Source organism: Phocoena sinus, chromosome 13, assembly GCF_008692025.1.
Source record: "Phocoena sinus isolate mPhoSin1 chromosome 13, mPhoSin1.pri, whole genome shotgun sequence".
Lineage (NCBI taxonomy): Eukaryota > Metazoa > Chordata > Mammalia > Artiodactyla > Phocoenidae > Phocoena > Phocoena sinus.
This window is the reverse complement of record NC_045775.1, coordinates 83495336-83519553: the sequence shown is the minus strand read 5'-3', so window position 1 is coordinate 83519553 and position 24218 is coordinate 83495336. Positions and strand designations below refer to the sequence as shown.

Sequence of the window (24218 nt, the reverse complement as noted above, 5' to 3'; positions counted from 1 at the left end):
AAGTAACAACTACAGAAATCTTGAGGGTCTCTGGTCTCGAGGGAGGTATTGTCCGTTGTCCTGAGTTGCTATTTTGTGTTGGGATATGGCTGTTGTGTTCCCCTGGGGTCTGGGTGCTCCTTTCTGATTTATTTGTAGAACTTTTCTTTGTTCGATTTTGTAGATTAATGAAAAACGTGCAGTTTTTGCATTGTCAACAAGTGGTATTGTAACTTGCATTACAGTTTCTCATAGCTGATTTCATCTACTTTTTATGATTCTGTATGGTTTCTGACAGTTACACTTTTCTCCTGGGAGAAGGTGACTCCTCTGTTCCAAGCTCTCTGCCTGGCTGAGTGTCTATCAAGTCCCTCCTCTCTCTCTCTTTCTCTCCCTCTCTCTCTCAATCTCTCTCTCTCTCTCTCTCTCTCTCTCTCTCTCTCTCTGTCTCTCTGTCTCTCTCTCTCACACACACACACACACACACACAAACACACATGCTATGGCTCTGCGGTACCTGGCACCAAGTGAATTCTCAGCAAAGGTCACACCAGTATCATCCCTCACCCCCATGCCATTTACTCTGAACATAAATTTAAAGAACCACCCACCTTTTTATCCTTAACATTTTTAGAACCGCACTTATTTGAGTCATTTTTCTCACAAGGCTATCTATATACCTGTTCTTTCTAGCTTTGGTACACAGACTTTTAAAATCAGAGCTTAATTTCCACAATAATGGTTTTTAACTAAATTAAGTAATACCTAATTTGACTGGGTGATAAAATGGGCAGTGACTATAGAAGAGACCTGCTTGGTTGTTTCATTCATCATCTTTTGATACAATTAATCAGAGCTGGAGGTTGGAAGTACTGAGAGAGGGTTCCTTTCCACTTGATAAATTTTTTAAAAAATTTTAGTGGAGTATAGTTCCTTTACAATGTTGTGTTAGTTCCCAGTGTACAGTAAGTCGATTCAGTTATACATATACATATATCCCCTCGTTTTTAGATTCTTTTCCCATATAGGTCATTACAGAGTATTGGGTAGAGTTTGCTGTGCTATACAGTAGGTCCTTATTAGTTATCTATTTTATATATAGTAGTGTGTATATGTCCATCCCAGTCTCCCAATTTATCCCTCCTCCCCCTTATCCCCTGGTAACCATAGGTTTGTTTTGTACCTCTGTGACTCTTTCTGTTTTGTAAATAAGTTCATTGTATCATTTTTTTTTAGATTCCATATATAAGCAATATCATATGATATTTGTCTTTCTCTGTCTAACTTACTTCACTCAGTATGAAAATCTCTAGGTCCATCCATGTTGCTGCAAATGGCATTATTTTGTTCTTTTTTATGGCTGAGTAATATTGTATTATATATATGTACCTCATCTTCTTTATCCATTCCTCTGTTGATGGACATTTAGCTTTCTTCCATGTCCTGACTGTTGTAAATAGTGCTGCAGTGAACATTGGGGTGTATGTATCTTTTCGAATTATGGTTTTCTCCAGATATATGCCCAGGAGTGGGATTGCTGGATCATATGGTAGCTCTATTTTTAGTTTTTTAAGGAACCTTCATACTGTTCTCCACGGTGGCTGTACCTATTTACATTCCCACCCACAGTGTAGGAGGGTTCCTTTTTCTCCACACCCTCTCCAGCATTTATTGTTTGTAGATTTTTTGATGATGGCCATTCTGACTGGTGTGAGGTGAAACTTCCTTGTAGCTTTCATTTGTATTTCTCTAATAATTAGTGATGTTGAGCATCTTTTCATGTGCTTTTTGGCCATCTGTATGTCTTCTTTGGAGAAATGTCTATTTAGATCTTCCACCCATTTTTTGAATGGGTTGTTTTGTTGGTTGATATTGAGTTGCATGAGCTGTTTGTATATTTTGGAGATTAAACCCTTGTCAGTTGCTTCATTTGCAAATATTTTCTCCCATTCTGAGGGTTGTCTTTTCGTTTTGTTTATAGTTTCCTTTGCTGTGCAAAAGCTTTTAAGTTTCATTAGGTCTCATTTGTTTATTTTTGTTTTTATTCTCATTACTCTAGGAGATGGATCAAAAAGATGTTGCTGTGATTTATGTCAAAGAGTGTTCTGCCTATGTTTCCCTCTAATAGTTTTATAGTATCTGGCCTTACATTTAGGTCTTTAATCCATTTTGAGTTTATTTTTGTGTTTGATGTTCTTGAGTGTTCTAATTTCATTTGTTTACATGTAGCTGTCCAGTTTTCCCAGAACTGCTTATTGAAGAGACTGTCTTTTCTCCATTGTATATCCTTGCCTCCTTTGTCGTAGATTAGGTGACCATAGGAGCGTGGGTTTATCTCTGGGCTTTCTATCCTGTTCCATTGTTCTATATTTCTGTTTTTGTGCCCGTACCATACTGTTTTGATTACTGTAGCTTTCTAGTATAGTCTAAAATCAGCTCCATTTTTCTTTCTCAAGATTACTATGGCTATTTGTGGTCTTTTGTGTTTCCACACAAATTGTAAAATTTTTTGTTCTAATTCTGTGTAAAATGCCATTGGTAATTTGATAGGGATTGCATTGACTCTGTAGATTGCTTTGGGTAGTATAGTCATTTTTACAATATTGATTTTTCCAATCCAAGAACATGGTATATCTCTCCATCTGTTTGTGACATCTTTGATTTCTTTCATCATTATCTTACAGTTTTATGAGTACAGGTCTTTTGCCTCCTTATGTAGGTTTATTTCTGGGTATTTTATTCTTTTTGATGCAATGGTAAATGGATTGTTTCCTTAATTTCTCTTTCTGATATTTCACTGTTAGTGTATAGGAATGCAAGAAATTTCTGTGTATTAATTTTGTATCCTGCACCTTTACCAAGTTCATTGATGAGCTCTAGCAGTTTTCTGGTAGCATCTTTAGGATTTTCTATGTATAGTATCACGTCATCTGCAAACAGTGACAGCTTTACTTCTTTTCCAATTTGGGTTCCTTTTATTTCTTTTTCTTCTCTGATTGTCAAGGTTGGGAATTCCAAAACTATTTTGAATAATAGTGGCGAGAGTGGACATTCTTGTCTTGTTCCTGATCTTAGAGGAAAAGCTTTCAGTTTTTCACCGTTGAGAATGATGTTTGCTGTGGGTTTATAGTATATGGGCTTTATAGTGTTTAGGTAGGTTCCCTCTATGCCCACTTTCTGGAGAGTTTTTATCATAAATGGGTGTTGAATTTTGTCAAAAGCGTTTTCTGCATCTATTGAGATGATCATATGGTTTTTATTCTTCTTTTTGTTGATGTGGTGTATCACATCAGTTGACTTGCGTATATTGAAGAATCCTTGCATCCCTGGGATAAATCCCCCTTGATCATGTTATATGATTCTTTTTAATGTGTTGTTGGGTTCAGTTTGCTAGTATTTTGTTGAGGATTTTTGCATCTATGTTCATCAGTGATATTGGCCTGTAATTTTCTTTTTGTGTTATATCTTTGTCTGGTTTTGGTATCCAGGCGATAGTGGCCTCGTAGAATGAGCTTGGGAGTGTTCCTTCCTCTGCAGTTTTTTTGGAAGAGTTTCCGAAGGGTAGGTGTTAACTCTTCTCTAAATGTTTAATCGAATTTGCCTGTGAAGCCATTTGGTCCTAGGCTTTTGTTTGTTGGAAGAGTTTTAATCACAGTTCTATTTCAGTACTTGTGATTGGTTTGTTCATATTTTCTCTTTCTTCCTGGTTCAGTCTTGAAAGGTCATACCTTGCTAAGAATTTGTCCATTCCTTCTAGGTTGTCCATTTTATTGGCATATATAGTTGCTTGTAGTAGTCTCTGATGATCCTTTGTATTTCTGAGGTGTCCGTTGTAACTTCTCCTTTTTAATTTCTAATTTTATTGATTTGAGTCCTCTTCCTTTTTTTCTTAATGAGTCTGACTAAAGGCTTATCAATTTCGTTTATCTTCTCAAAGAACCAGCTTTTAGTTTCTTTGATCTTTGCTATTGTTTTCTTTGTCTCTATTTCAGTTATTTCTGCTCTGATCATTATGATTCCTTTCCTTCTACTAACTTTGGGTTTTGTTCTTCTTTCTCTCGTTGCTTTAAGTGTACGGTTAGGTCGTTTATTTGAGATTTTTCTTGTTGAATCAGTAATTTTTTTTAATTTTAGATGTTTAAATAAGCGGGCTGAGAGAATAAGTGTATTTGGCTAACCTCTTGTTTGTCCCTGCGAACCTGAATCCCTGAGAGAGGCGAAACTCCTGGTTGTGGTCTCTTTGTGTCTCTTCTAAGTGGAACCACCTTAGGCTTTCAGTAGGTGTAAGAGTAAGGCATAGATTAGCGGGTCTCAAACTGGTACCCCACTGGCCTCATCTGACCTACAGATGTGTCTCATTGCAAAAAATAAAATGAAACTTTTCATTGTTAAAAACTCTCAAATTAGTTACCAGCATTTTAAAATCAGGAGATTTGACATAAACATCAGGATTTGGGGCTTCCTCTGAAAAAAAAAATTGAAGGATTTGGTAACACTGGCTCTCATCTCCGCGTGGCAGAGATCCGCTGGCCTGGGGAAGCAGTAGACCAGTCAGGACTGTTCAGCTTGACACTTTCCCACTGGGGAGCCAAGGGTCCACTGTCTTTATCATCGTGTGTTAGGCATTTGTTTCTCTTATAACTGGACACTTCACTCATTAATGCTACTTGCCTGACCCCTGTAGGTTTTGGATTTTCAACCGGTGATATAGATAGTAGCTCTCTAAGTCATCTGTTTTATGAAATCTTTGGCAGCCCCAAGGCAACAGAAAAACGCCATATGTGAATAAATGAACATCTCATGGGCTGTTTCATAGTGTAATGAAATGCACTGACTTACTGCGTCGAGAGTCATTTTTCTTTCATTCATTCAGTTGAACGTTGTTGACAGCCTATTCACGCCGCACCGCCTGCTAGCACTGGGGATGCAAGGATAAAGTAGATAATTCCTATCCTGGTGCCTGCTAGCACTGGGGATGCAAGGATAAAGTAGATAATTCCTATCCTTAGTATGGTAAGGGCTACAAAAGAAAAATAGGTGATGTGCTAAGGGGCTCAGGGGAGGAAATATTAACTCTTCCTGGGGGAATTGAGAAAAACTTTACAGAATAGGGTAACATTTGCAACCAAGTCCTGAAGAGTGAGTTGGAGGTACCCAGAAGAAGAAAGGGAGAGAGGGCTTCGTAGCATAGAAAATAGCACATGCAGAGGCACACAGGTTGTCAAAACGGTGAGAAATTTATGATAGACAAGGTTTGGGGGTGCACCCTATGAGGTGTGGCTGAAGACTTGATTGAGGCCAGACCATGAAGAGGTTCAAAAGCTGTGTTTAATAGAGGACTTGTTCCTGGAGGTATTACAGAGCTAACAAAAACTTTTAGTACAAGACCAGCAGTCCTATCAGTGAAGCTCCTTGTGCCAGCTTTCCATTTCCATGTCTCATTATGTGATTATAATTTTAGATCAGTTCATGTCAATAGAGATGCCAACAAGTAAAGGAACACCATTGCCAGGGCGCTGATTACACTTTAGAAATCAAGCATGTGTTGAGTTCATCCGGAGTGTTGAATGAGAGGGAGCTGGGACCTCTTCTAATTATTAACCTTTCGTCCATCCCAGTGGCGTGCCCACAGGCTGTTGGGCATCACGGCCATCTTCTTTTACTGTCTGTATTCAGATTCAGCCCAGGCCAGATTCGGAAAAGAATGTGTCACTGCAGCCAAAGGAGGGAACACAGGAAGCAGATCATTTAGAATAAAGCTGGGACTCTCCCAAATGTGGATTTGGTCTTGGCCACTCACAAAACCAGCAAAACATTTCATGAAATCAAAATACCAGAAGTAAATAAACCATCCAGGGGAGAACTGGGCTCATATTATATAGCAGATGAAATCTAGAGTACATTTAAAGACATTCTGTGCAAGGAAGTGGTGTTAACATTGGAAAAGCACAAGAGGGGCTGAAATCCCCTTAAGTGTTTTTTTATTGGAAAAAAGAGATTGTAACCTTTTTGAAAGGTTAAATCCTTTTTCCTTTAACTCATTAACCTAGTGATAGACTTTTTTCTATTGATTCTTTCATTTCGTAATCACAGGTGAATACCTATTATTCCCAGGCACTGTGCTAAGTTTGGTGACACAAAGCCTTTTATTCCACGACCTCAATGATGTTTTCATGCCCACACGTTTTCAGTGGCACCATGTTCCTCAAATAGCAGAGGGTCCAAGAACTCTCCTAAAAATTGTCCAATGCTGTGTCATCATGTCAATCAATCCATGTTATCATTTCAGAAAAAAGTTGCTTTTTATATTAAGTTGAAAGAATTGTTAGCGTCTTTGGTATGGAAACGTGACAACTAGTAAGCACACCAAACTTTGCAATTTTAAATATATAAAGCTTAAAGTCTTCTTTCAGGAGGGTCTGTCTGATATGTCTTTTTCCATCTTCTTGATTCCATGACTCCAAAGAGCCTTCCTGGCTTAACTGAGCCCATCCTTCTGTTAGTTCTCATCTGCAGTGATGACCATCCCCCGCTTCTTTATTCTGCCACCCTGGCTGCTGCAGCTCCCCCAGCAGAGGCAAAGCAACTGCACGCGCTCATGGTGAGAGCAGTCATTGTGCCGAGTCCTGAATGACCAGCTGTCCCCCAGAGACCCACAAAAAGTCTAGTTAATGGAGCAGGCTTTCTGCAGGTAGGGGTAGTTATCTTGATCCCACAACTGGAACCACCAGAGCCCTTGCACACAAGCCTGCCCCCATCCTTGACGTGGATTGCTTCCAGCGACACTGTCTCCACCGGGACCATTGAAACATGAATGTATTCAGCCCTGACTCCAGAGGACTGGGGCCTCACAGCGCTTCAAAGCAAAGCAGGAGGAAAACCTGAAATTCTTGGCCCTCCCGACGGTTTCAAAAACAAATAATAATTACGCCAGTAAAACTGTCGTTTTAAGTCAATTTCCTAATTTAAGGAAGGAAAACATAAAACTCTGAGGCTTTTCTGCCAATCTAATTCAGATCAGAGACTCTGTCTCGCTGGGCTAGTGGGTCTCATTACGATAGGACAGCAGTCAGAAAAGGAAGGCGGCACAGGAACTGTTTAATGGACGTTTTCCCAGAAATTAAAGGGCAGCTTTTCAAAAGAGAGTCACTTGGCGGTGCAAGCCCCAGGGAACTGCACACACATTGCTGCCTCTGCCGCAAACACAGCAACCAGGTGCACACAGCAGTGGCTTCAGTGTCCTTTGTTGTCGGAATGAAAGTGCGGGAATGTACCGCTTGGTGATCAAAGCCTTTGACCATCATGTAAAACCAACCAAAATGTTCTTTATTTCTCTTAGTTTCCTGGTCTTCAGCAAATGTCATTCCAGGGTGTGGCGGGGAGACAGACCTCTTTCCTCCACCATGTGTTGCTTGGCTCTGGGGAGTTTTTACGTTTTGGTTGGTTTGTTTGGGTTGGGGTGGGTTTTTGTCTGTTTGTTTTTGGAGTCTTCCCCCAGTGTTTGGGGGACTTCCTGACACACTGTTAACATGGATCCCAGCCGTTCGTGTTCAGTCACAATCTAATAACCTTTTTTTTTTTTTTTTAATGACTCCATTGATAGTAGCCATGTCGACTCAGCTGCCAGGAAAGATGGATTTTAGTTCATAAGGGAAGAGAGAAATATTACAACCCTTTGATCACTAACCGTCCCTTCCCAGCCTCTGTAAAAAGATCCAGGATCCCTCACTCAACACCAGAACAGCAGGCTGGAAAAGGAATTGTTGCGGCTCAGGCAAGGCGTAAAGGTGCAGATGTTGTCTGACGTTGAAGAATTTTGTCAGACAGTAGGTATGGACCATGACATTGGCAGAAGAAATAGAAACCACTAGGGAAGGTTATGTTCAAACTCCATTTTTCCCTAAGCCTGCAGTTCAAAACAGTGCTTTGACTTTCAGGTACATCCTGTAAGATAGTTTCTTGTCTTGTCATTCCTCTGGGAGAAGCAAGGTTCCAGTGAGTTTTAAACAACACCCCCCACCACCACCCCTGCCCCAACACTGAGGATTTATGAGACTCTGTCCTTGAGCAAAGCATTTGTCAAAGATTTAAGGGGCGGGTGAAAAGGGCCCTTTACCTTGTCCTGGCTGATTTGCACTTGAGACCATAAACTCTCTGACAAGCTCCCTCAGCCCTGGGCCTTCACTCGCATTCATCCTGTTGAAGCAGTGGTCCCAGCTGGAAGGGGCAAGCAGATATTTGCTGACTCGACATTTAAAAAGTGGTCACTGCATTTTCTGGGTTTAGAGCTTGACCTCAAAAAAACAGTCAGGTGTGTTTCAATGCAATTAATAAAGGACTTTGAAGATGTTGACTATTATGTGAGTATTGAAACTTTCTCTTTGGCTCACTGTTTGGGTGGATGTGTGTGATTTGAATTTTTGTGGTTAATTAATTACCATGAGAAGTGTCCATGTTTCCTGTTCTCTTTGAGTCTATAATTTGAGTATGTAACTTTCTGGCAAATTTCAGCAGGGATACGAACATCGAGTATAATTCAAAATAGTATTGCTATAAGCCACTGTACTGGGGTTGAATTTTAAAGTCTAGGATATTTAAAAGTGTGTGAGTGAGGGATCTTCAGTTCTTTAATAAAGGGCTCAAAGGAAAATTACTGTTTATACAGCAAGCCGGCTCCTGTAAAGACTACAGAACTCGACTCTGTGGGCAGGAAGAGGTGGGAAGCAAGACAACTTTGTCGGTCCCGCCGTCTCCGGAACCTTCCAGCAGGCCGTGAGAGCACAGAGCAGGACACTGTGCCCTTCCTCACAGCCCACTTCCTAAAATAAAGCAAACAGGCATTTTCGTTCTTTACAAAATATTTCAAGCATTTTAGATTTCCTTGCCTTTTTGTCGGTGATTGGAATCAGGAATGCATTTGAAAAGCCATTCCCAGAAATAGGAGCAAAATAGAAACAGTCCTTCTGCAATTACACCACCTTCCCCTCTAAAGTGGTCACACAAACTAGTCTCACTGACGAGCGCCTGATTACCAAGTGGCACTGACTTTCACTCCCAATTTAATTTCTGTGCATCCATTGTTTTAACTGTGAGGCTGCTTTGACCTTGACAGTGGCTCTGGAGCTTCAGGTGACGCTGACAGATGCGCAGGCTGGTGGAACAACAGCTCGCTCGGTGGTGTATGTGTGTTTGCTCACTTGGCTTTCCTCCCCTTTCCTTCCCGGGGCCTCGTGGGCTGACAGTGCCGGCCTCCCGCAGGCCAACTGCAGGGCCTCCGTGCCCTCCAGCAAGGGCAGCAGCAGCGGCAGCAGCAGCAGCGGCAGCAGTTCCTCCAGCGACTCGGAGAGCAGCTCGGGATCTGACTCAGAGACCGAGAGCAGCTCCAGCGAGAGTGAGGGCAGCAAGCCTCCCCACTACTCCAGCCCTGAGGTAAGGACACGCTGGCCTCTGAGCGCCTCCCCTGCCTGCTTCTCCCCGACCCGGTGAGCGAGGTCAGTCTTCCTCCGAGTGTGGTCTCACACCTCCTGCTCCTCCAGCCTCAGTGCTATGACACTGGCCTGCGAGGCGCCATGACCTCTCTAGGCCACCACCTCCTGGCAGCCTGCCGGGGTTGGTTTAGGCTCATTTCCCCCAGCCCCTCCTCACAGTCCTCCTAATCACAGAGCTTCCTTTGAAGTCTAGAAACTTCATCTCTTATGGTCCCAAAATTCTCTATCTTGACTTCCAGAACTTTCCAAGTATGCTGTAAACATCACTGACTGGAAATAACCTGAGGATCGGGTCTCCCTAAGGGTCAGCCGAGGCAATAAGCAGACAGGGCAGCTCCCCGCCTGGAAGTGTGAGCCCCCGTAAATCACGGGGAAAGGAGTTTTGTGGATTAGACATGGTTAGGATCTTACCTTTTTTCAGTTCATCACAGATTAGGAGAACAAGGGCTATAAATATGAATAAAACCTCCTTTGTTTTCTTTGTGAAAATATAAAAAGGAAAGTTAGCATCAACTTACAAATACTAATGAAAACTTTTATAGCTATGATGAGTATCTGTGTGGAAGATTTAGGTGCCTCGTATAAAAATATTATAAGGTCCTAATAAAAGCCATTGCTACTTCTACTTTAAAGGGGAAAAAGGGGAAAATTTAATAGCAATTCAGAGCATGGATTCTTGAGAGAGGGTTGAGAGCACCCTTCTCTAGTCCCTGGATCTGTAAGGGTAGACTTTGATTTCTAAAGAGGGAATAAAATATGCTTCTTCTTGAGTGTATAAACATTTGATTTAACTTTTTACCTACGACCTTCTGTACCACTCTGGGCCCAAATTTCTAAATATGCTCTAAAATGAAACCAAGGGCTTCCCTGGTGGCACAGTGGTTGAGAGTCCGCCTGCCAATGCAGGGGACACGGGTTCGTGCCCCGGTCCAGGAAGATCCCACATGCCGCGGAGTGGCTGGGCCCGTGAGCCATGGCCGCTGAGCCTGCGCGTCCGGAGCCTGTGCTCCGCAACGGGAGAGGCCACAGCAGTGAGAGGCCTGCGTACCGCAAAAAAAAAAAATGAAACCAAACCCACATATGCAGACCTTGGCGGTGAGAGGTTTTTGGGTTTTTTTTTTTTTTTTTTTTTTTGGCCACACGGCAATGCGTGCAGATCTTAGTTCCTGTGACCCCTGAAGTGGAAGTGTGGAGTCTTAACCACTGGACCCCCAGGGAAGTCCCCAGAAGCACCTTTAAGGGCCAGCAAGACCCATGTTTCCAGCTTGTGTACCTGTGTCTCTGTCTCTCTCTGTCTCTCTCCCTTTCCCTACCTGTCTTTCTATCCCTATCTCCCTATTTAAGGGGAAGGCCCTTGGCAACATTAACCTATAAAAGCCATATGTTGATATAATCCTGACTTTTCCCAGAAGCTAAATTATTTTTCCTTCTTCATCATTTCATTCATTCATTCACTCATTTAGTGTTCCTTCGACGAAGATCTATTGAGTCTCTGCCACAGGTATGATGCTTGGCCCTGAGAGACAGCAATGAGCTGACAGAGAAGGTTCCTGTCTTCACAGAGCTGATATTCTAATGGGAGTAATTTGAAACAAAGAAAAATACAGGGGTTAAATAAAACAGAGGCGTTAACCGGGCTTCTTCAGAGCCAGCTTTATGCTCTAATTTGTTGAAAAACTCCAGAATATTTAGTAGAAAGAACTGGGTTCCAGGGACATCGCAAGAGCCAGGGGGGACAGTGGCGGTAGATTAAAAGCGTTAGGGTCTGTGAATGTTACCTCCACCCCAGGCTCTTTGTGACTTTGAAGGTTAAATTCAGGAAAGTTGAGTCTCATTTGCATGCTGAAATGTGACTCCTGGAGTTTCTAGGTGAGGCTGAAAGCAGCCTCGGAGAAGTACAGCTATAAACGGCTTTAAGCAGATTCTCTCTAAATGTCACTGAGATAATTACAAAGACCTGAACTCTTGGGTGATGAAAGGAAGCACTTGCGGTTTCTTGTTTCTTCCAGCAGCTACCAGAGGCCCCTAGCTGAGGAGAAGGAGGGGAGTCTGGTAACACAGGCCTCAAAGTTTAAGTTGCCTGAGGCCGCGTGTAGCTTTCAACTCCTGGCTTCTCTATGCAGAGGGAGTGCAGGAGTGACAAAGAGATGTAGCCACACTGCAGGTGACTTCTTTCTGCTGGAAAGGAATGTATTCCTTGGAATAAAAGTAAGGTTTCTTTTAACATTTTTCCCAAGGTGACTAGAGAGACACACCCTTCAGAAATACAATGAGGGAATTCCCTGGTAGTCCAGTGGTTGGGACTCCGCGTTTTCACTGCCAAGGGCGCGGGTGTGATCCCTGGTCTGGGAGCTAAGATCCCAGAAGCCGTGTGGCATGGCCAAAAAAAAAAAGAAATTAGAAAAATACAGTGAGTTTGCAGAATGAAAGTCGCGAAGAGGGGAAGCATGACCTGCTGAGCCTCCACGGCATCTCTGCTTTCTTCTGGCCAAGCTGGCCCAGGACCCCTTAAAGAGAGCAGTGAGACCCCTTTTCCTTCCCCGCCACAGGACAATCCAGCTCTTTATAGCCACACACCTCACATTCCCTTGTGAAGACCTGTTCACGTTGCTTTGCAGCAGAACATTTGTGGCCCTCCTTTCCTTCCTGGAAGTATCCTGAAGCCCTCCTGTTATCAAGCAGGAGACCCTCATGATATCCCAAGACACCTGTATTCTCCCCCTCAACGTCCAGCACTGGACACCCACTTGGCTCTCCTGAGTTTCATACGAGCTGTTGTTTATGGCCGTGGCTGTAGAAAGCCACTGCATTTCTCATGAATCACCATAGTATAAGCCCTTGTCTGCAAGCTAGCACGGAAGAGACCCCGAAAACAGTATTTCCGTCACTGCAGATCCCCTCTCGGTGGCCTGACGTTTGCTTGCTTCTCCCCAGCCTAATTGTTTTCATTTGAGTTGTATCTTCTTTCCTGGCCTGGGACATCCTTTCACGCCAGAGCTTCACAGGGGGAAGCGCCTCGCCCTTCAGTTAGCACGTTTACACCAGCACACAGAGCTCCTTAGACCGGTGTTCCCCAAGTAAAGGATGCTGCAGGGACAAGAAAGAGCCTGGTCACAGGATTTTGAGGAGATCCAGAATAAAGTAGGTTTCACCTGTTTCTTTACCGTAGGGCATCATTCAGCCCTTAATTTTGCTCATGTAAATGGTGTTCTCCATTGTGGCATTTCCCAAATGTATCTGACCACGGAAACTTTTCTTTATGGGATATATGAACTCAAAGCACACTTTGGAAAATGCTGCCCTAGATTGTTCTTGAAAATCAGCAGGTACACGATACAAGTTATTCATTGATTCAACAGGCTTCTTAATTAGGCATCTGTGGGGTATGTGGCAGTGGGTGCTCTGAAGGGTATAGATGAAGTGGAGACTAAAGTACACGGTGGAGAGCTTATACACTGATCAGAGGGAAGATTGATCAGAGAGGAGAGTCCTGGATGGAAATACAAGGCAGCAAGCCAGGAAACAATCAAATGCACTGGGCAGAAACCCTGATGGACAGCTCAGGAAATGGACCAGAGCCAGCAGCGTGGCAGGAAAGGAACCCCAAGCCCTGAGTTCACCCTCCTCCCCTGCCACCTAATTCTTGGCTGTTTGAGCTTCCTTGGCCACAATTGTTTCATCCCCGAAATGGCAGATAATCCCATGCCTTCTAATCTGTGACGTTGTTCTGAGGAATAAGTGATACAAGTGGAGTGACAGCTCATTGTGAGTCATTATTGGTAGGAGCAGAGTCATAGCATGCTGTCCCCCTAACCTGTTACGGGTCCTGCGAGGGATACAAAGAAGCAGAGACCTGGCCCCTGCTGGAAAGCAGTGTTTGGCTTTGTTGAAGACACAAGATTTATATACATGAAATGGCTATGGACATCAAAAGATGATGCATTAAGGATAACAGAAGGCCACAGGTGTTATTTGGAGAGTTAGTGGTGTCTCCAAAAATCAATCTAAGTCTATCATTTTAGGTTGAAGACTGACATTCCTCAAAAGAAACGAGGTCCCTCTTTCGTGAGGCTACACCAGAGAGTAATGGGAGACTGGCAAGGCAGCAGGGGAGAGAATCTGGTCTTTAAGCCCAGACAAATGTGGGTTTAGCCTTGGTGGTGCCTGGTAGCTCTGCAGCTTTGGACATTTCACTTAACCTCTCTGAGCCCCATCTACAAACTAGGGGCGACAGTATTTCTTACCTGTATGGATTCAGGTAGATGATACATATAAAATGGGAGCACATTGTAGGTGTTCTGGCAAGGAAAGATGGCTGTTAGATGATGGATGCCCGAGGAATTTGGATTTTTGTTGGAGGGGCAAGGGGAGGCCCTTGTAGATCCTTTGAGAAAGAGAATGTGATTCAGTGATGTGTTGAAAATGGTCCTTCAGCCTCATTTCTTCAGCTGTGAAGAGCAGAAAAAATGACCCTAGAGCACATCAGGCAGTGGGGCCACACTCAAGTGCTTCAGTTCTCCCTTCACTGTTAACGCTCCCTCCAGGAAGTTTTAGTGGGAGTCTCCCTGTGAGCCACTGTGTTTTAGCTCCAGGCACACGTCTGTGTTCTCCCACATAAGAGATGTGAGGTGTGGGAGGCCCAGGCTGCTGGGGATGAGGGCAAGCTAGCGTGAGACGTGGCGCTGGGGCCAGTGTGAGTGGCAGGCTCTGCCATAAATGGTCCACCCTCTCCCCGTGTGTGTCCCCTTCTGCAAGGCCGCTTCAGCATCCATTCTTATTACTGGGCCCCATTTATCTGGGGAAACTGAGGCACGGAAGTCACTGACTCACCGGTGGTCCGAGAGAAATGGGGTGGGGAGGAGACAGCCTCAGAGCCATAGCTGTGTTTGCCACCAAAGTAGCCTTCAACCACACCTGGCTAATCTCAGGGCAGGCGAGAGCTTCCCCTTGGCGAAGAAGAGGCCCTGCTGCCCTGCTTCCTCTCTTGCGTCACTGTCGCAGGATGGACCAGGTCAGGTGTGCTCTGCAGGTTCCATTGTCCCCTGTCTCTGGAGAAGCCAAATTAAAGCGAGGTCAGAATTTACACAGGACAACTCAGAGGTGCAAAAAAAGATGTATCGTTTTGTTCTTTTGCCTCTTGCTTTGGGAGCCCTGGTCCTTTGGATGGCATGAAAGCAAATGAAGCAGAAAGTTAAGTCAGACAGCAGACTCCCTATCAGGGTCATCAGAGATTCCCCTTCCACACCTGTATCCCTGGGGGAGGCGCCCCTTCCTCAGGGTGCCAAGGAAAGGGCCTGGAATCCCCATGCTGGCCTCCACTGAAAGGTCTCTTGTCATTCCCAGTCCCTGGACACCCTGCGCTGTGGTTCCCTGAAGTGTAGACAGTCTCATCTGTTTTGGGGGAACCAGCAGGATGTCCACGGTCCCTGCCACAGCTCCAGTGCCTGGTGCCCACACTCTGTGGCCACTTCATCTTGGCCCCAGGCCCTGCCGGCCCATTAAAGGCTTCCCATCTCCCTAAGCTGTGCTCCAGATGCCTCCAGACTCAGCCAGGACCCTTGGGTCTAATATTACTGCCCTCCCCTCCCTCCCCTGCCCCAAGATCCTTGCTGCATGTGGCTATGCCCCAAGTTCTGCTCTTAATACCAACCTCACTGTTGAGAACCAAATCTTGATACGTGAAAGGAAGCTTTAAGAAATTATTATGTTAGAAAACAGTGGTTTTCGCCTACAAGGGCGCCTGACTCGCTCTGGGCTTTAACCAACCAAGTTTGAAGTGCAAAGCTAAGCCGATTCTTTATTTTCGGCTGGTATTTAGTCTTTCCCTGGATCATCAGAAGCCATGAATTCGTAGGGTAGAGACCATAGGGAAGGAAAAATACATCACCTTAATCACTTCAAAAATTTTCCCCATTTCACCTATATTCACAAATTGATAATACTCTAGCTAAAGTTCTATACTTATCAATATACTTCTTTTCTATTAATAATCACAGATGCTGGATAAATGGACTTTTATTAGAAATCAACAACATTTACTCCCTGTAAAAGCATCCGTTCTTAACCTTTGAATAAGACGTAGCTGCCTAGAGATATGAATGAAAGCTATGTCCCTCTCCTCGAAAAATGCGTCTACGTGACATTTCACATTCTGTTACAGGGCATTCACTGACCTGCCCCCACCCAAGTCCCCACCACCGCCCCCACCCACCCACCCACCCACCCCCGGAGCCCATCTATGGGCCAGAGTTTAAAACTTGAAATGTCCAGGATTTGCTTTAAGGTAGCAAAACTGCTTGCAGGAAAGGTTTCCATTGTCACCTCCTCATCTGAAATGTTTCGGGCAAAGTGTGATGGATGCAGGTTGAGGATGGACGAACCAAGTCTAGCCATCAAAGTGCACTGGGCACGTACAGGTAGTTCTTTGGGAGTTTAGTTTCCACTCAGTCCCCTTTTCTAATTCCGCCCCCTCCCCATATTTTAAGTCTCACAAAAAATGAGTGCTTTAACACTCAGGGTCTCCAAACTACACCCCAGTTAACTTTTGTGGACTCTCAAGTTTATGTGTGTCTGTATAAATATAAAAATATATACATTGTATAACCCTCAGAAATGTTGGAAAGGGGTCCTAATGAAGCATAGTGCATCCCCTTATTTTCCAAATAGGCCTCCAGCTGCTGTACTGGCATTTCAGTGCCGGGGACCGGGAAGCGGACAGCATCTCTGCATCCTGTGTGCCCACTGATGCTGCACACACCTACAGCTTCCATGTTCCTTGTGTTTCCAGCCCATCCATTGTCTGCCCTAAGTCAAGAGGAAAACAGCCAGGCCCCTTTTAACTGAGCCCATCATAAAAGATATTTGTTTGTTGCTGGTTTTCTGCTTTTAGGCCGAACCAGCGTCCTCTAACAAGTGGCAGCTGGATAAATGGCTAAACAAAGTTAATCCCCACAAGCCTCCTATCCTGATCCAAAATGAAAGCCACGGGCCGGAGGGCAATCAATACTACACCCCGGTGAAGGACGAAGCGCCAGACTGCGGGAAGCTTCCCGACAACGTCTGCCCGACCAGCCTGAGAGACAAGGACATCAAGAGCGCCTGCAAGGAGGAGCAGAGGCCGAGGACCGCGAACAAGGCCCCGGGGAGCAAAGGGGTGAAGCAGAAGTCCCCGCCCGCGGCCGTGGCCGTGGCCGTGACCGCCGCCGCCCCGCCGCCCGCGGTGGCCGGTGCGCCCGCCGAGAGCGCGCCCGCGCCTGCCCGGAGGTCCGCGGGCAAGAAACCCACGCGGCGCACCGAGAGGACCTCCGCCGGCGACAATAGCCACCGGCCCGAGGAGCCCGCAGCCGCGGACGCGCTGGGGGCGAGCGCGGGGATCCCCCCGGAGCCCCCCAAGCCCCGGCCCTGCGGCAACAGTAGGACCAGCCACCGCAAGGAGCTGCGCTCGGCCGTAACCGGCGAGAAGCGCCGCACGCGGGGGCTGAGCCGGATCGTCCCCAAATCCAAGGAGTTCATCGAGACCGAGTCGTCCTCGTCGTCCTCCTCCGCGGACTCGGACCTGGAGTCAGAGCAAGAGGACTACCCTCTGTCCAAGGCCACTGCCGCCTCCGGGAACGACCCGAGGCTGAAGGAGGCTGCCAGCAGCAGCAGCGGTGGCGGCCCACGGGCCCCTGTGGGCTCTATCAACGCCAGGACCACCAGCGACATTGCCAAGGAGCTGGAAGAGCAGTTCTACACACTGGTCCCCTTCGGCCGCAATGAACTTCTCTCCCCGTTGAAGGACAGTGACGAGGTCAGGTCACTCTGGGTCAAAATTGACCTGACCCTCCTGTCCAGGATCCCAGAACACCTGCCCCAGGAGCCGGGGGTCTTGAGCGCTCCCGCGGCCAAGGACACTGAAAGCGCCCCGCCGAGCCACGCATCCGATGCGCCCGCAGAAAAGGCTTTGCCAAAATCCAAGAGGAAACGCAAGGTAGGCCTGGAAACCCGAGGGGCTGAGGGCACGGCGGGAGGGAGGGCTCTCCCTGAACTTGTGGGCAGCCGGTCTGCTGGTCTAGAATGTTCCCAGAGCAGGAGTTTTATGTGACTTTCCTCAACAAATGTTCATAGAGCACTTTATGTATGCCAGATACCTCTGTAAGTACTTGACATGTATTAACTCAGCTAAATCCTTAGCACTGCCCAATGAGGGAAGTATCCTTATTATTCCCGTGTTACAGATAATTAAGGTCCGTCTCACTGCATGTGGAAGTAGGCGAACGGGAAATCTTCCCTGAGTGTATGTGCAGAGGCAAGCTGGAGGCTGGGCCTGTGAGAAAAAATATGGGTGAACCCCATTCTTTGCTGGAAGGGGTGGGATCGTTCATTGACTTTAGAAGCCAGCAGCCTCAGAGAGTTTAGTAAGGCTGTGACTGGGGTGAGGCGTGAATCCGGAAGTGCCTAGTGGGGACCGTGGACGACGGGGCCCTGGGAGGGCACACCAGCCTGGTGCATCAGAGCCAGCGCCTGGCGCTCCCGTGGCATTGATCAGGAGAACTTTGTGGTGGCGTTGGGCTGGGAACAGGGCCCTCAGGAGGAGGGACTTTTGAGTAATCAGAGGGTCAGGGATGAGGAGGCGCCAAAGGAGGGAAGCAAGCTGAACAAAGGCGGGTTGAACGAAGTGAGACAGGCAGCTCAAGTACTCGGAGAGCAGGACGTTTGTCAGGAAGCAGACCCAGACGCTCGGCCATTTGGCCGTTTTTGAAGATTTTTGAGCACAGGAATAATTTAATGATAATTTTAAACCAATTTTGAGGATTTTTATTCCCTCCTGTTACTACATCTTCAAAAGTAACTTGGACCACAGTGGAAAACACAATGCGTGACAAGCCAAAGATGGTAGTCGTTGTGGATGGTCCCAAATTTAGGAGAAAATCATTCACAACAGTTAACACGTATATACGTCCCCATGAGGGATGCTGTTTTTGTACATATTAAGTCATTTATAAAGTCCTTACAACTTTATGAAGCAAATATTATCGTCATGCCCATTTTACAGATGAGGAAACTGAGGCTCAGAGTGCCTAAAGGGACTTGCCCCAGGTTCACATAGTGAGAAAGGGCAGAGCCAGGAATGAAGCCTGGGTCTGTGGCTCCAGGGTCTCCCCTGGAGTCAGTAAGAAGTCAGCATGAGGTTTGTGCAGTATCTTCCCCACAGGGCCCCTGCTCAGAGGGCTCTGTCCTTGGAGTTTAATGCTTGCGGTTGCCATCTTGGAATTCTTCATTTTATTTTTGAATTTGTGTTTAGTAAGTGAAGTGCGATGGGACGATAGAGCCTGCGCGGTCCCACCTCCTGCCCATTTCCCAGGACAGGTTCTGCCTGCCCCGTGGCCCCTTTGCACTCCTAGCCCTGTGTAGCATCCCCATCCTCATCCTCATCCAGGGGCCAAGGCACAGGCCTAATGAGGGTCAGGGTCAGCGTGGGCATCTCCCCACCCCCAATCCCAGTACTGAGGGGTCCTCCAGGGGAGATTGCAGTCCAATCCGCAAGGGGTTGCCAGTTGGCCTTGGGGAAGGGGAAATGCCTAACTGGACTTCCTCACCCCTTGACCCGTGGGTTCCACAACTGGCTGGCGGGGGAAGCCCTTCACTGGTGGGCTGCGCACAAGCGCCCTGTCGCAGGCCCAGGCCCCCGGTACTTGGGAGTGTCTACACGTGCCCCCCAGGTATCCCCATGCCTCAAGGAGCACAATGTGAAATAGCAAATAACCACAGCGTGACAGGTCAAGAGAGAGACTTTGAAAGACACGAAAGACAAGAAAATGTTTCCGACTTTAGTACTTTATAATGTTAGTCTTTAGCTGCTTGCTTTTTTTTTTTTGAGGTATAATATAATGATTTGATATTGGTTTATAAGTATTGCAAAATGATGACCACAGTAAGTCCAGTTAACATCCGTCACTCTCCATAGTTACAAATTTCTTTTCCTCCTGGTGAGAACTTTCAAGATCTCCTCTCCTAGCTACTGTCAAATATGCACCACGGTATTATTAACTATAGTCACCATGCTGTATATTACATTACGTCCCCATGACTTATTCATTTTATAACCAGAAATTTGTACCTTTTGACCTCATTCATCCATTTTGTACTCCCCACAACCCCAGGCAGTCAGCAGTCTGACAGCATAAGCTGGGAGGAGGTTTGGTTTCTGTTTTTAGATTCCGCATGTCAGTGAGGTCGTAAGGTGTTTGTCTTTCTCTGTCCGACTTATTTCACTTATCATAATCCCCTCTAGGTCCATCTGTGTTGTTGCAAATGGCAGGCTTCCTTCTTCTGTTGTACGCACATATATGCCGCAGTACCCTTATCCATCTGTCTAGCCGCGGACATTGGCTTCCTCGTCTTGGCCGCTGTAAATAATGCTGCAGTGAACATGGGGGTGCAGATATGTTTTCAAATGAGTGTTTTTGTTTTCTTTGGATAAATACCCAGAAGTGGGATTGCTGGATCATGTGGTAGTTCTATTTGAATTTTCTGAGCAACCTCCATCCTGTTTCCACAGTGGCTGCAGCAATTTACCTTCCCACCAACAGTGCACAAGGGTTCCCTTTGATCCACATCCTCACAGACTTATTAGTTTTAGTTTTTTTGATAATAGCCATCCTGAAAGGTATGAGGTGCTATCTCGTTGTGGTTTTGATTTGCATTTCTCTGATGATTAGTGATGTTGAGCATCTTTTCATGTACCTGTTGGCCGTCTGTATGTCTTCTTTAGAAAATGTCTAATCAGATCCTCTGCCCGTTTTTCAACTGGATTTTTTTGTTTGTTTCTTTGCTGTTGAATTGTATGAGTTCTTTATATATTTTGGGTATTAATCCCTTCTCGGATATACGATTTAGAAATATTTTCTCCGATTCAGTAGGTTGCTTTTTCATTTTGTTGATGGTTCCCTCTGCTGTACAGAAGCCTTTTAGTTTAATGTAGTCCCACTTGTTTATTTTTTGCTTTTGTTGCCTTTGTTTTTGGTGTTAAATCCAAAAAAATCATCACCAAGACTGACATCAAGCATCTTTTCCTGCTTTTGGAACAAGGCTCCCAGCATTTTCATTTTGCACTGAACCCCGCAAATCACGCAGTCAGCCCTGGCCTCCTGGGTGACCTTCCATTCTGTGGACTTCAGTTTCTTTGTTTGTAAAATGGTGACATCTTTGCAGGGGTGTTGTCAGATTCACATGATATAATGCAGTAATGCGGGTTAGCTCACTGCATACCTACCCTCTTTCCTTCTGTTTTCCTCTCATACCCTGCCCTCCCCCTTACTCGTTGGATTGACTTGTCCCTCAGTCCCCAGGTGATTAATTGATTAATGAGTGAATCAGCCAGTCATCTGGAGATGGATGGATAAATGGACAGGCTGATGGAAAGAGAGAGAGAGAGGTATTTCAGAGATAGAAATTGATAAACATACAGATAGATTGGAAATATATATAGCTGTATAGGTATATGTAGATAGAGAGATGTGCAAAAACATATACATGTATATTCCATAGTATTCTGTATTTAAATAATTTTATTATTCATGGGCTTTTTTATTTTAACTTACAAAACTTCATTTACACTAAGTCTCACATTCAGCTCTCCTCATGAAATCTACTGAATCATCATTAAACTCACACAGAGAAGTGAAAGAACATTTTCACAGCACTCTTTACTCAGTATCTGGGGTGTGAAGCCCTCAGTTTTGGGTGCTGGAGATGGGACACCACAGACCTGGCTGCCCAGGGTGCAGAGTCTAGCCCTGCCAGAGCCCTGGAAGCCAGAACTGCGGGTTCAGAGCTTTGGCTTGGACCCTCATTGCGGGCACAGTTTCAGCGTGAGCTGCTGGGGTCCTTGCAGTTGAGGCTGTGTAACAATCCCAGCTAGAGAGAGAAGGTCAAAATTTCTCTATCTTTGGTGCCGGAGCTTGTCTCCTGGAAAGCTCTGCTGAGAGCCCTGAATGTGCCTGTACTGTGTTGCTGCGATCTCACCAAAAATGGAATTCGTGTATCACACCCTAGTGCACGCCTAGGTTAAATGCAATCGTGGAAAACGAGAATCCGGTCAAACTACTGTTTTATAAAAATGTCCTTTGAGGCCATGAATTTCAAAAGAAAGGTCCGAGCTTGTCACTGCCCTTACAACATTAAGCCCAGGATAGGTCGCTGTGCCTTGTTTGGGTACCAAGAAATGCCGAAGGGAGGGATGCTGAAGCTCCAGTGGGACTCCAGAACAGGTCTTCTTGGGAGGGTGGAATCTGCCTGTTGGTAAAGAAGTGTTCACTGGTGATCTTCGTGTCACGCTTTTTCCTCTCAGTAAGCTGACAGATTTCTTCCTTGTTCACGGAGTCACTGATGGGGAACCCAGGCCAGGGCCGAGAATGCTGCAGCCACATTGATGCTCAGGATGTTGTCCAGAGAAGCCCAGATGAGCTGGTTGGCGATGGGAGCTCGCTGTGATCCCTTGAAATCCAAAGCTGACTGGCTTTTGCTTCTTCCCATGCAGTGTGACAGCGAAGATGACTGCCGGGAGATCAGGAAGGCTCAGGGAGAGAAGGAGAGCTCTTCACGACTCACTGCGTCCGCCAGCAGTACTTTGTCCGCAAACCATTGCAACGTGAACGTCAACAGGTACTCAGGCTCCCAGGAAGGCAGAGGGAGCTGGAGGCGTGTCTGGGTCTGAGAGGCACATGCCTACCGGGGGAGAGTCGGATTTTTGAGTGACTGCTCTGCTCTGGGTCTCCATGTTGCCTACCAAGCCTCTTGGGCTCCTTAATCAATAGAAATTGATAAGAGGCCAGACAAGAAATTCAGACAAGGCTTTACTGGGGCTCATGCTGTAGCACGAGGGAACAAAGACAAGTAACAGATTCCCTTGCACGCTGTCTGATGGGGGGCAAGCTGATTGCTTAAATGGGGTGAAGGTAGGGTGGGGCCAGGGGTCTGATTCCTTCCTAGGGCGGGGCCAGCTGATTCCTTAAATGGGGTGAGGGTAGGGTGGGGCCAGGGGTCTGATTCCTTCCTAGGGCGGGGCCAGCTGATTCCTTAAATGGGGTGAGGGTAGGGTGGGGCCAGGCTGGAGGGGTGGCTTAGGAGGTCTGCTCACCCCCTTGTTGGCGCCAAGTGCAGGGGGCGTGCGCAGTAACCTACTTTTGCTTCTGACACCCTGCATTTTTGCTCCGGACTCCTCAGAAGTGGCAGTTGGGTTTTTGGTCTTTTTGTATCTTGTTCATAATTTGTTCCGACTGCCTTGTGCATGCAGTTATTTTTAGTCCCTTGTAGTTTCTTTGTATTTTGTGGCTCAAGGAGATGTTTGTCCAGGTGCAAGCACTGCAGCAGAGGGTCCCAGGTCCCAGCCTGTCCCATGCAGACTCCTTTCCCTTGGTTTAACCCAAGACTAACCAGTATGCCTGGACGTGTGCTTCTTGTCACAGCTCCAGGTGCGCTGGAAGTACTTCTTTATAACAAAAGACCAGTTACTAGTTGCACACAGTTCTGTCCTTTCAAAAACACACCCTCCACTCTGAAAACTTACAAACTGAATAAGCTTATTACACCAATGAAAAATATAAACGAGCAGAATCTCCATATGACACACCTAAAGGCATTGGGTGTAGACTGAATTTGCGGTGACAGACAGGATCTGGGTCTCCAAGGCGAAACGGCCACCCAGTCCCTCCTCTCAAGGGGTTCCAGAGAGACCCACATGGCACTGAATCCCCTCTGTGACAAAGGCTTCCTAGCAAAGCCAGGTCCCAGATATTTATTATAAGGGAGCAGCTTATCATCAGTCATAGAAGTCCTTTCCATTTAGAAATAGCACAGCTCAGAAACCACTTTATCCTCTGCTAAGACACTCCTCACTCTCCCTGACAGTGTACATAGAATTTTTAAGGGGAGATTAATGTTTCAGTGCAACACATAAAAATGTAAACTGAAAGGTTAGGAGAAGATGTAGAGTAGTACTAAAACCCGGAGAGGAAATTGGAGAGCGGGGGCACCTGAGCACAGGCCCACTGCAGTGTTAGAATCACCTTGGGAAGAAGGGCGAGAGCCCTTCAAGGTTTGAGCGAGAAACAGCAACACACACAAGCTGCCCGAGCCCACAGTCCTCTGGGCCAAGCAGATGGCATCCCAAAATATTGAGGAAATGTGAATGGGGAAAATACGGCTCAAAAGTTTCTTTTTTTCTTTTTTTTTTTGCCGTACGCGGGCCTCTCACCGCTGTGGCCTCTCCCGTGGCGGAGCACAGGCTCCGGACGCATGGGCCCAGCGGCCATGGCTCACGGGCCCAGCCGCTCCGTGGCATGTGGGATCCTCCCGGACCGGGGCACGAACCCGCGTCCCCTGCATCGACAGGCGGACTCTCAACCACCGCGCCGCCAGGGAAGCCCTCAAAAATGTCTTTTTAAATGTGTGATAGAGTTATATATGTGCTTCTTTGTTCATGCCTTAAATAACCTTTCTAGCAGATCTAGTAATGACCATAGTAGTGATGAGTATAAACCATATTCCAGGATGTCTGCCACAACTGGTAAGGCATGAAAATATCTGTGATTTCCACTGGTGACACAATCCCAGGTCTTGCTAGTGGTACTCCTGCTTAACCACCACTATGGTTTCTTGCCTTTGTTCGTAGTTAAAGGAAATGTTCAGTTTCGGTGAGAGGTTAAGGAAAGTGAGGATGCAACTTCTTTCCCATGCAAGTGCGGGGACCCCAGGATAAGAGCTCTTGCT

General features: G+C 46.1%; 1 protein-coding gene across 10 annotated transcripts in view; it reads left to right on the top strand.

Moving 5' to 3' along the window:
- AFF3 (AF4/FMR2 family member 3) overlaps positions 1–24218 on the top strand; it is a 618492-nt gene that overhangs the window by 553816 nt on the left and 40458 nt on the right. For all 10 annotated transcript variants that reach the window (XR_004352729.1, XM_032652346.1, XM_032652348.1 and 7 more), the window contains 3 exons: positions 9222–9408; positions 16357–17436; positions 21988–22112. Coding sequence is in view for 9 of the 10 variants with exons in the window: in XM_032652346.1 (XP_032508237.1) it covers positions 9222–9408; positions 16357–17436; positions 21988–22112 (1392 nt within the window). In the remaining variant the exon portion in view is untranslated. The remainder of the gene's footprint in view (positions 1–9221; positions 9409–16356; positions 17437–21987; positions 22113–24218) is intronic.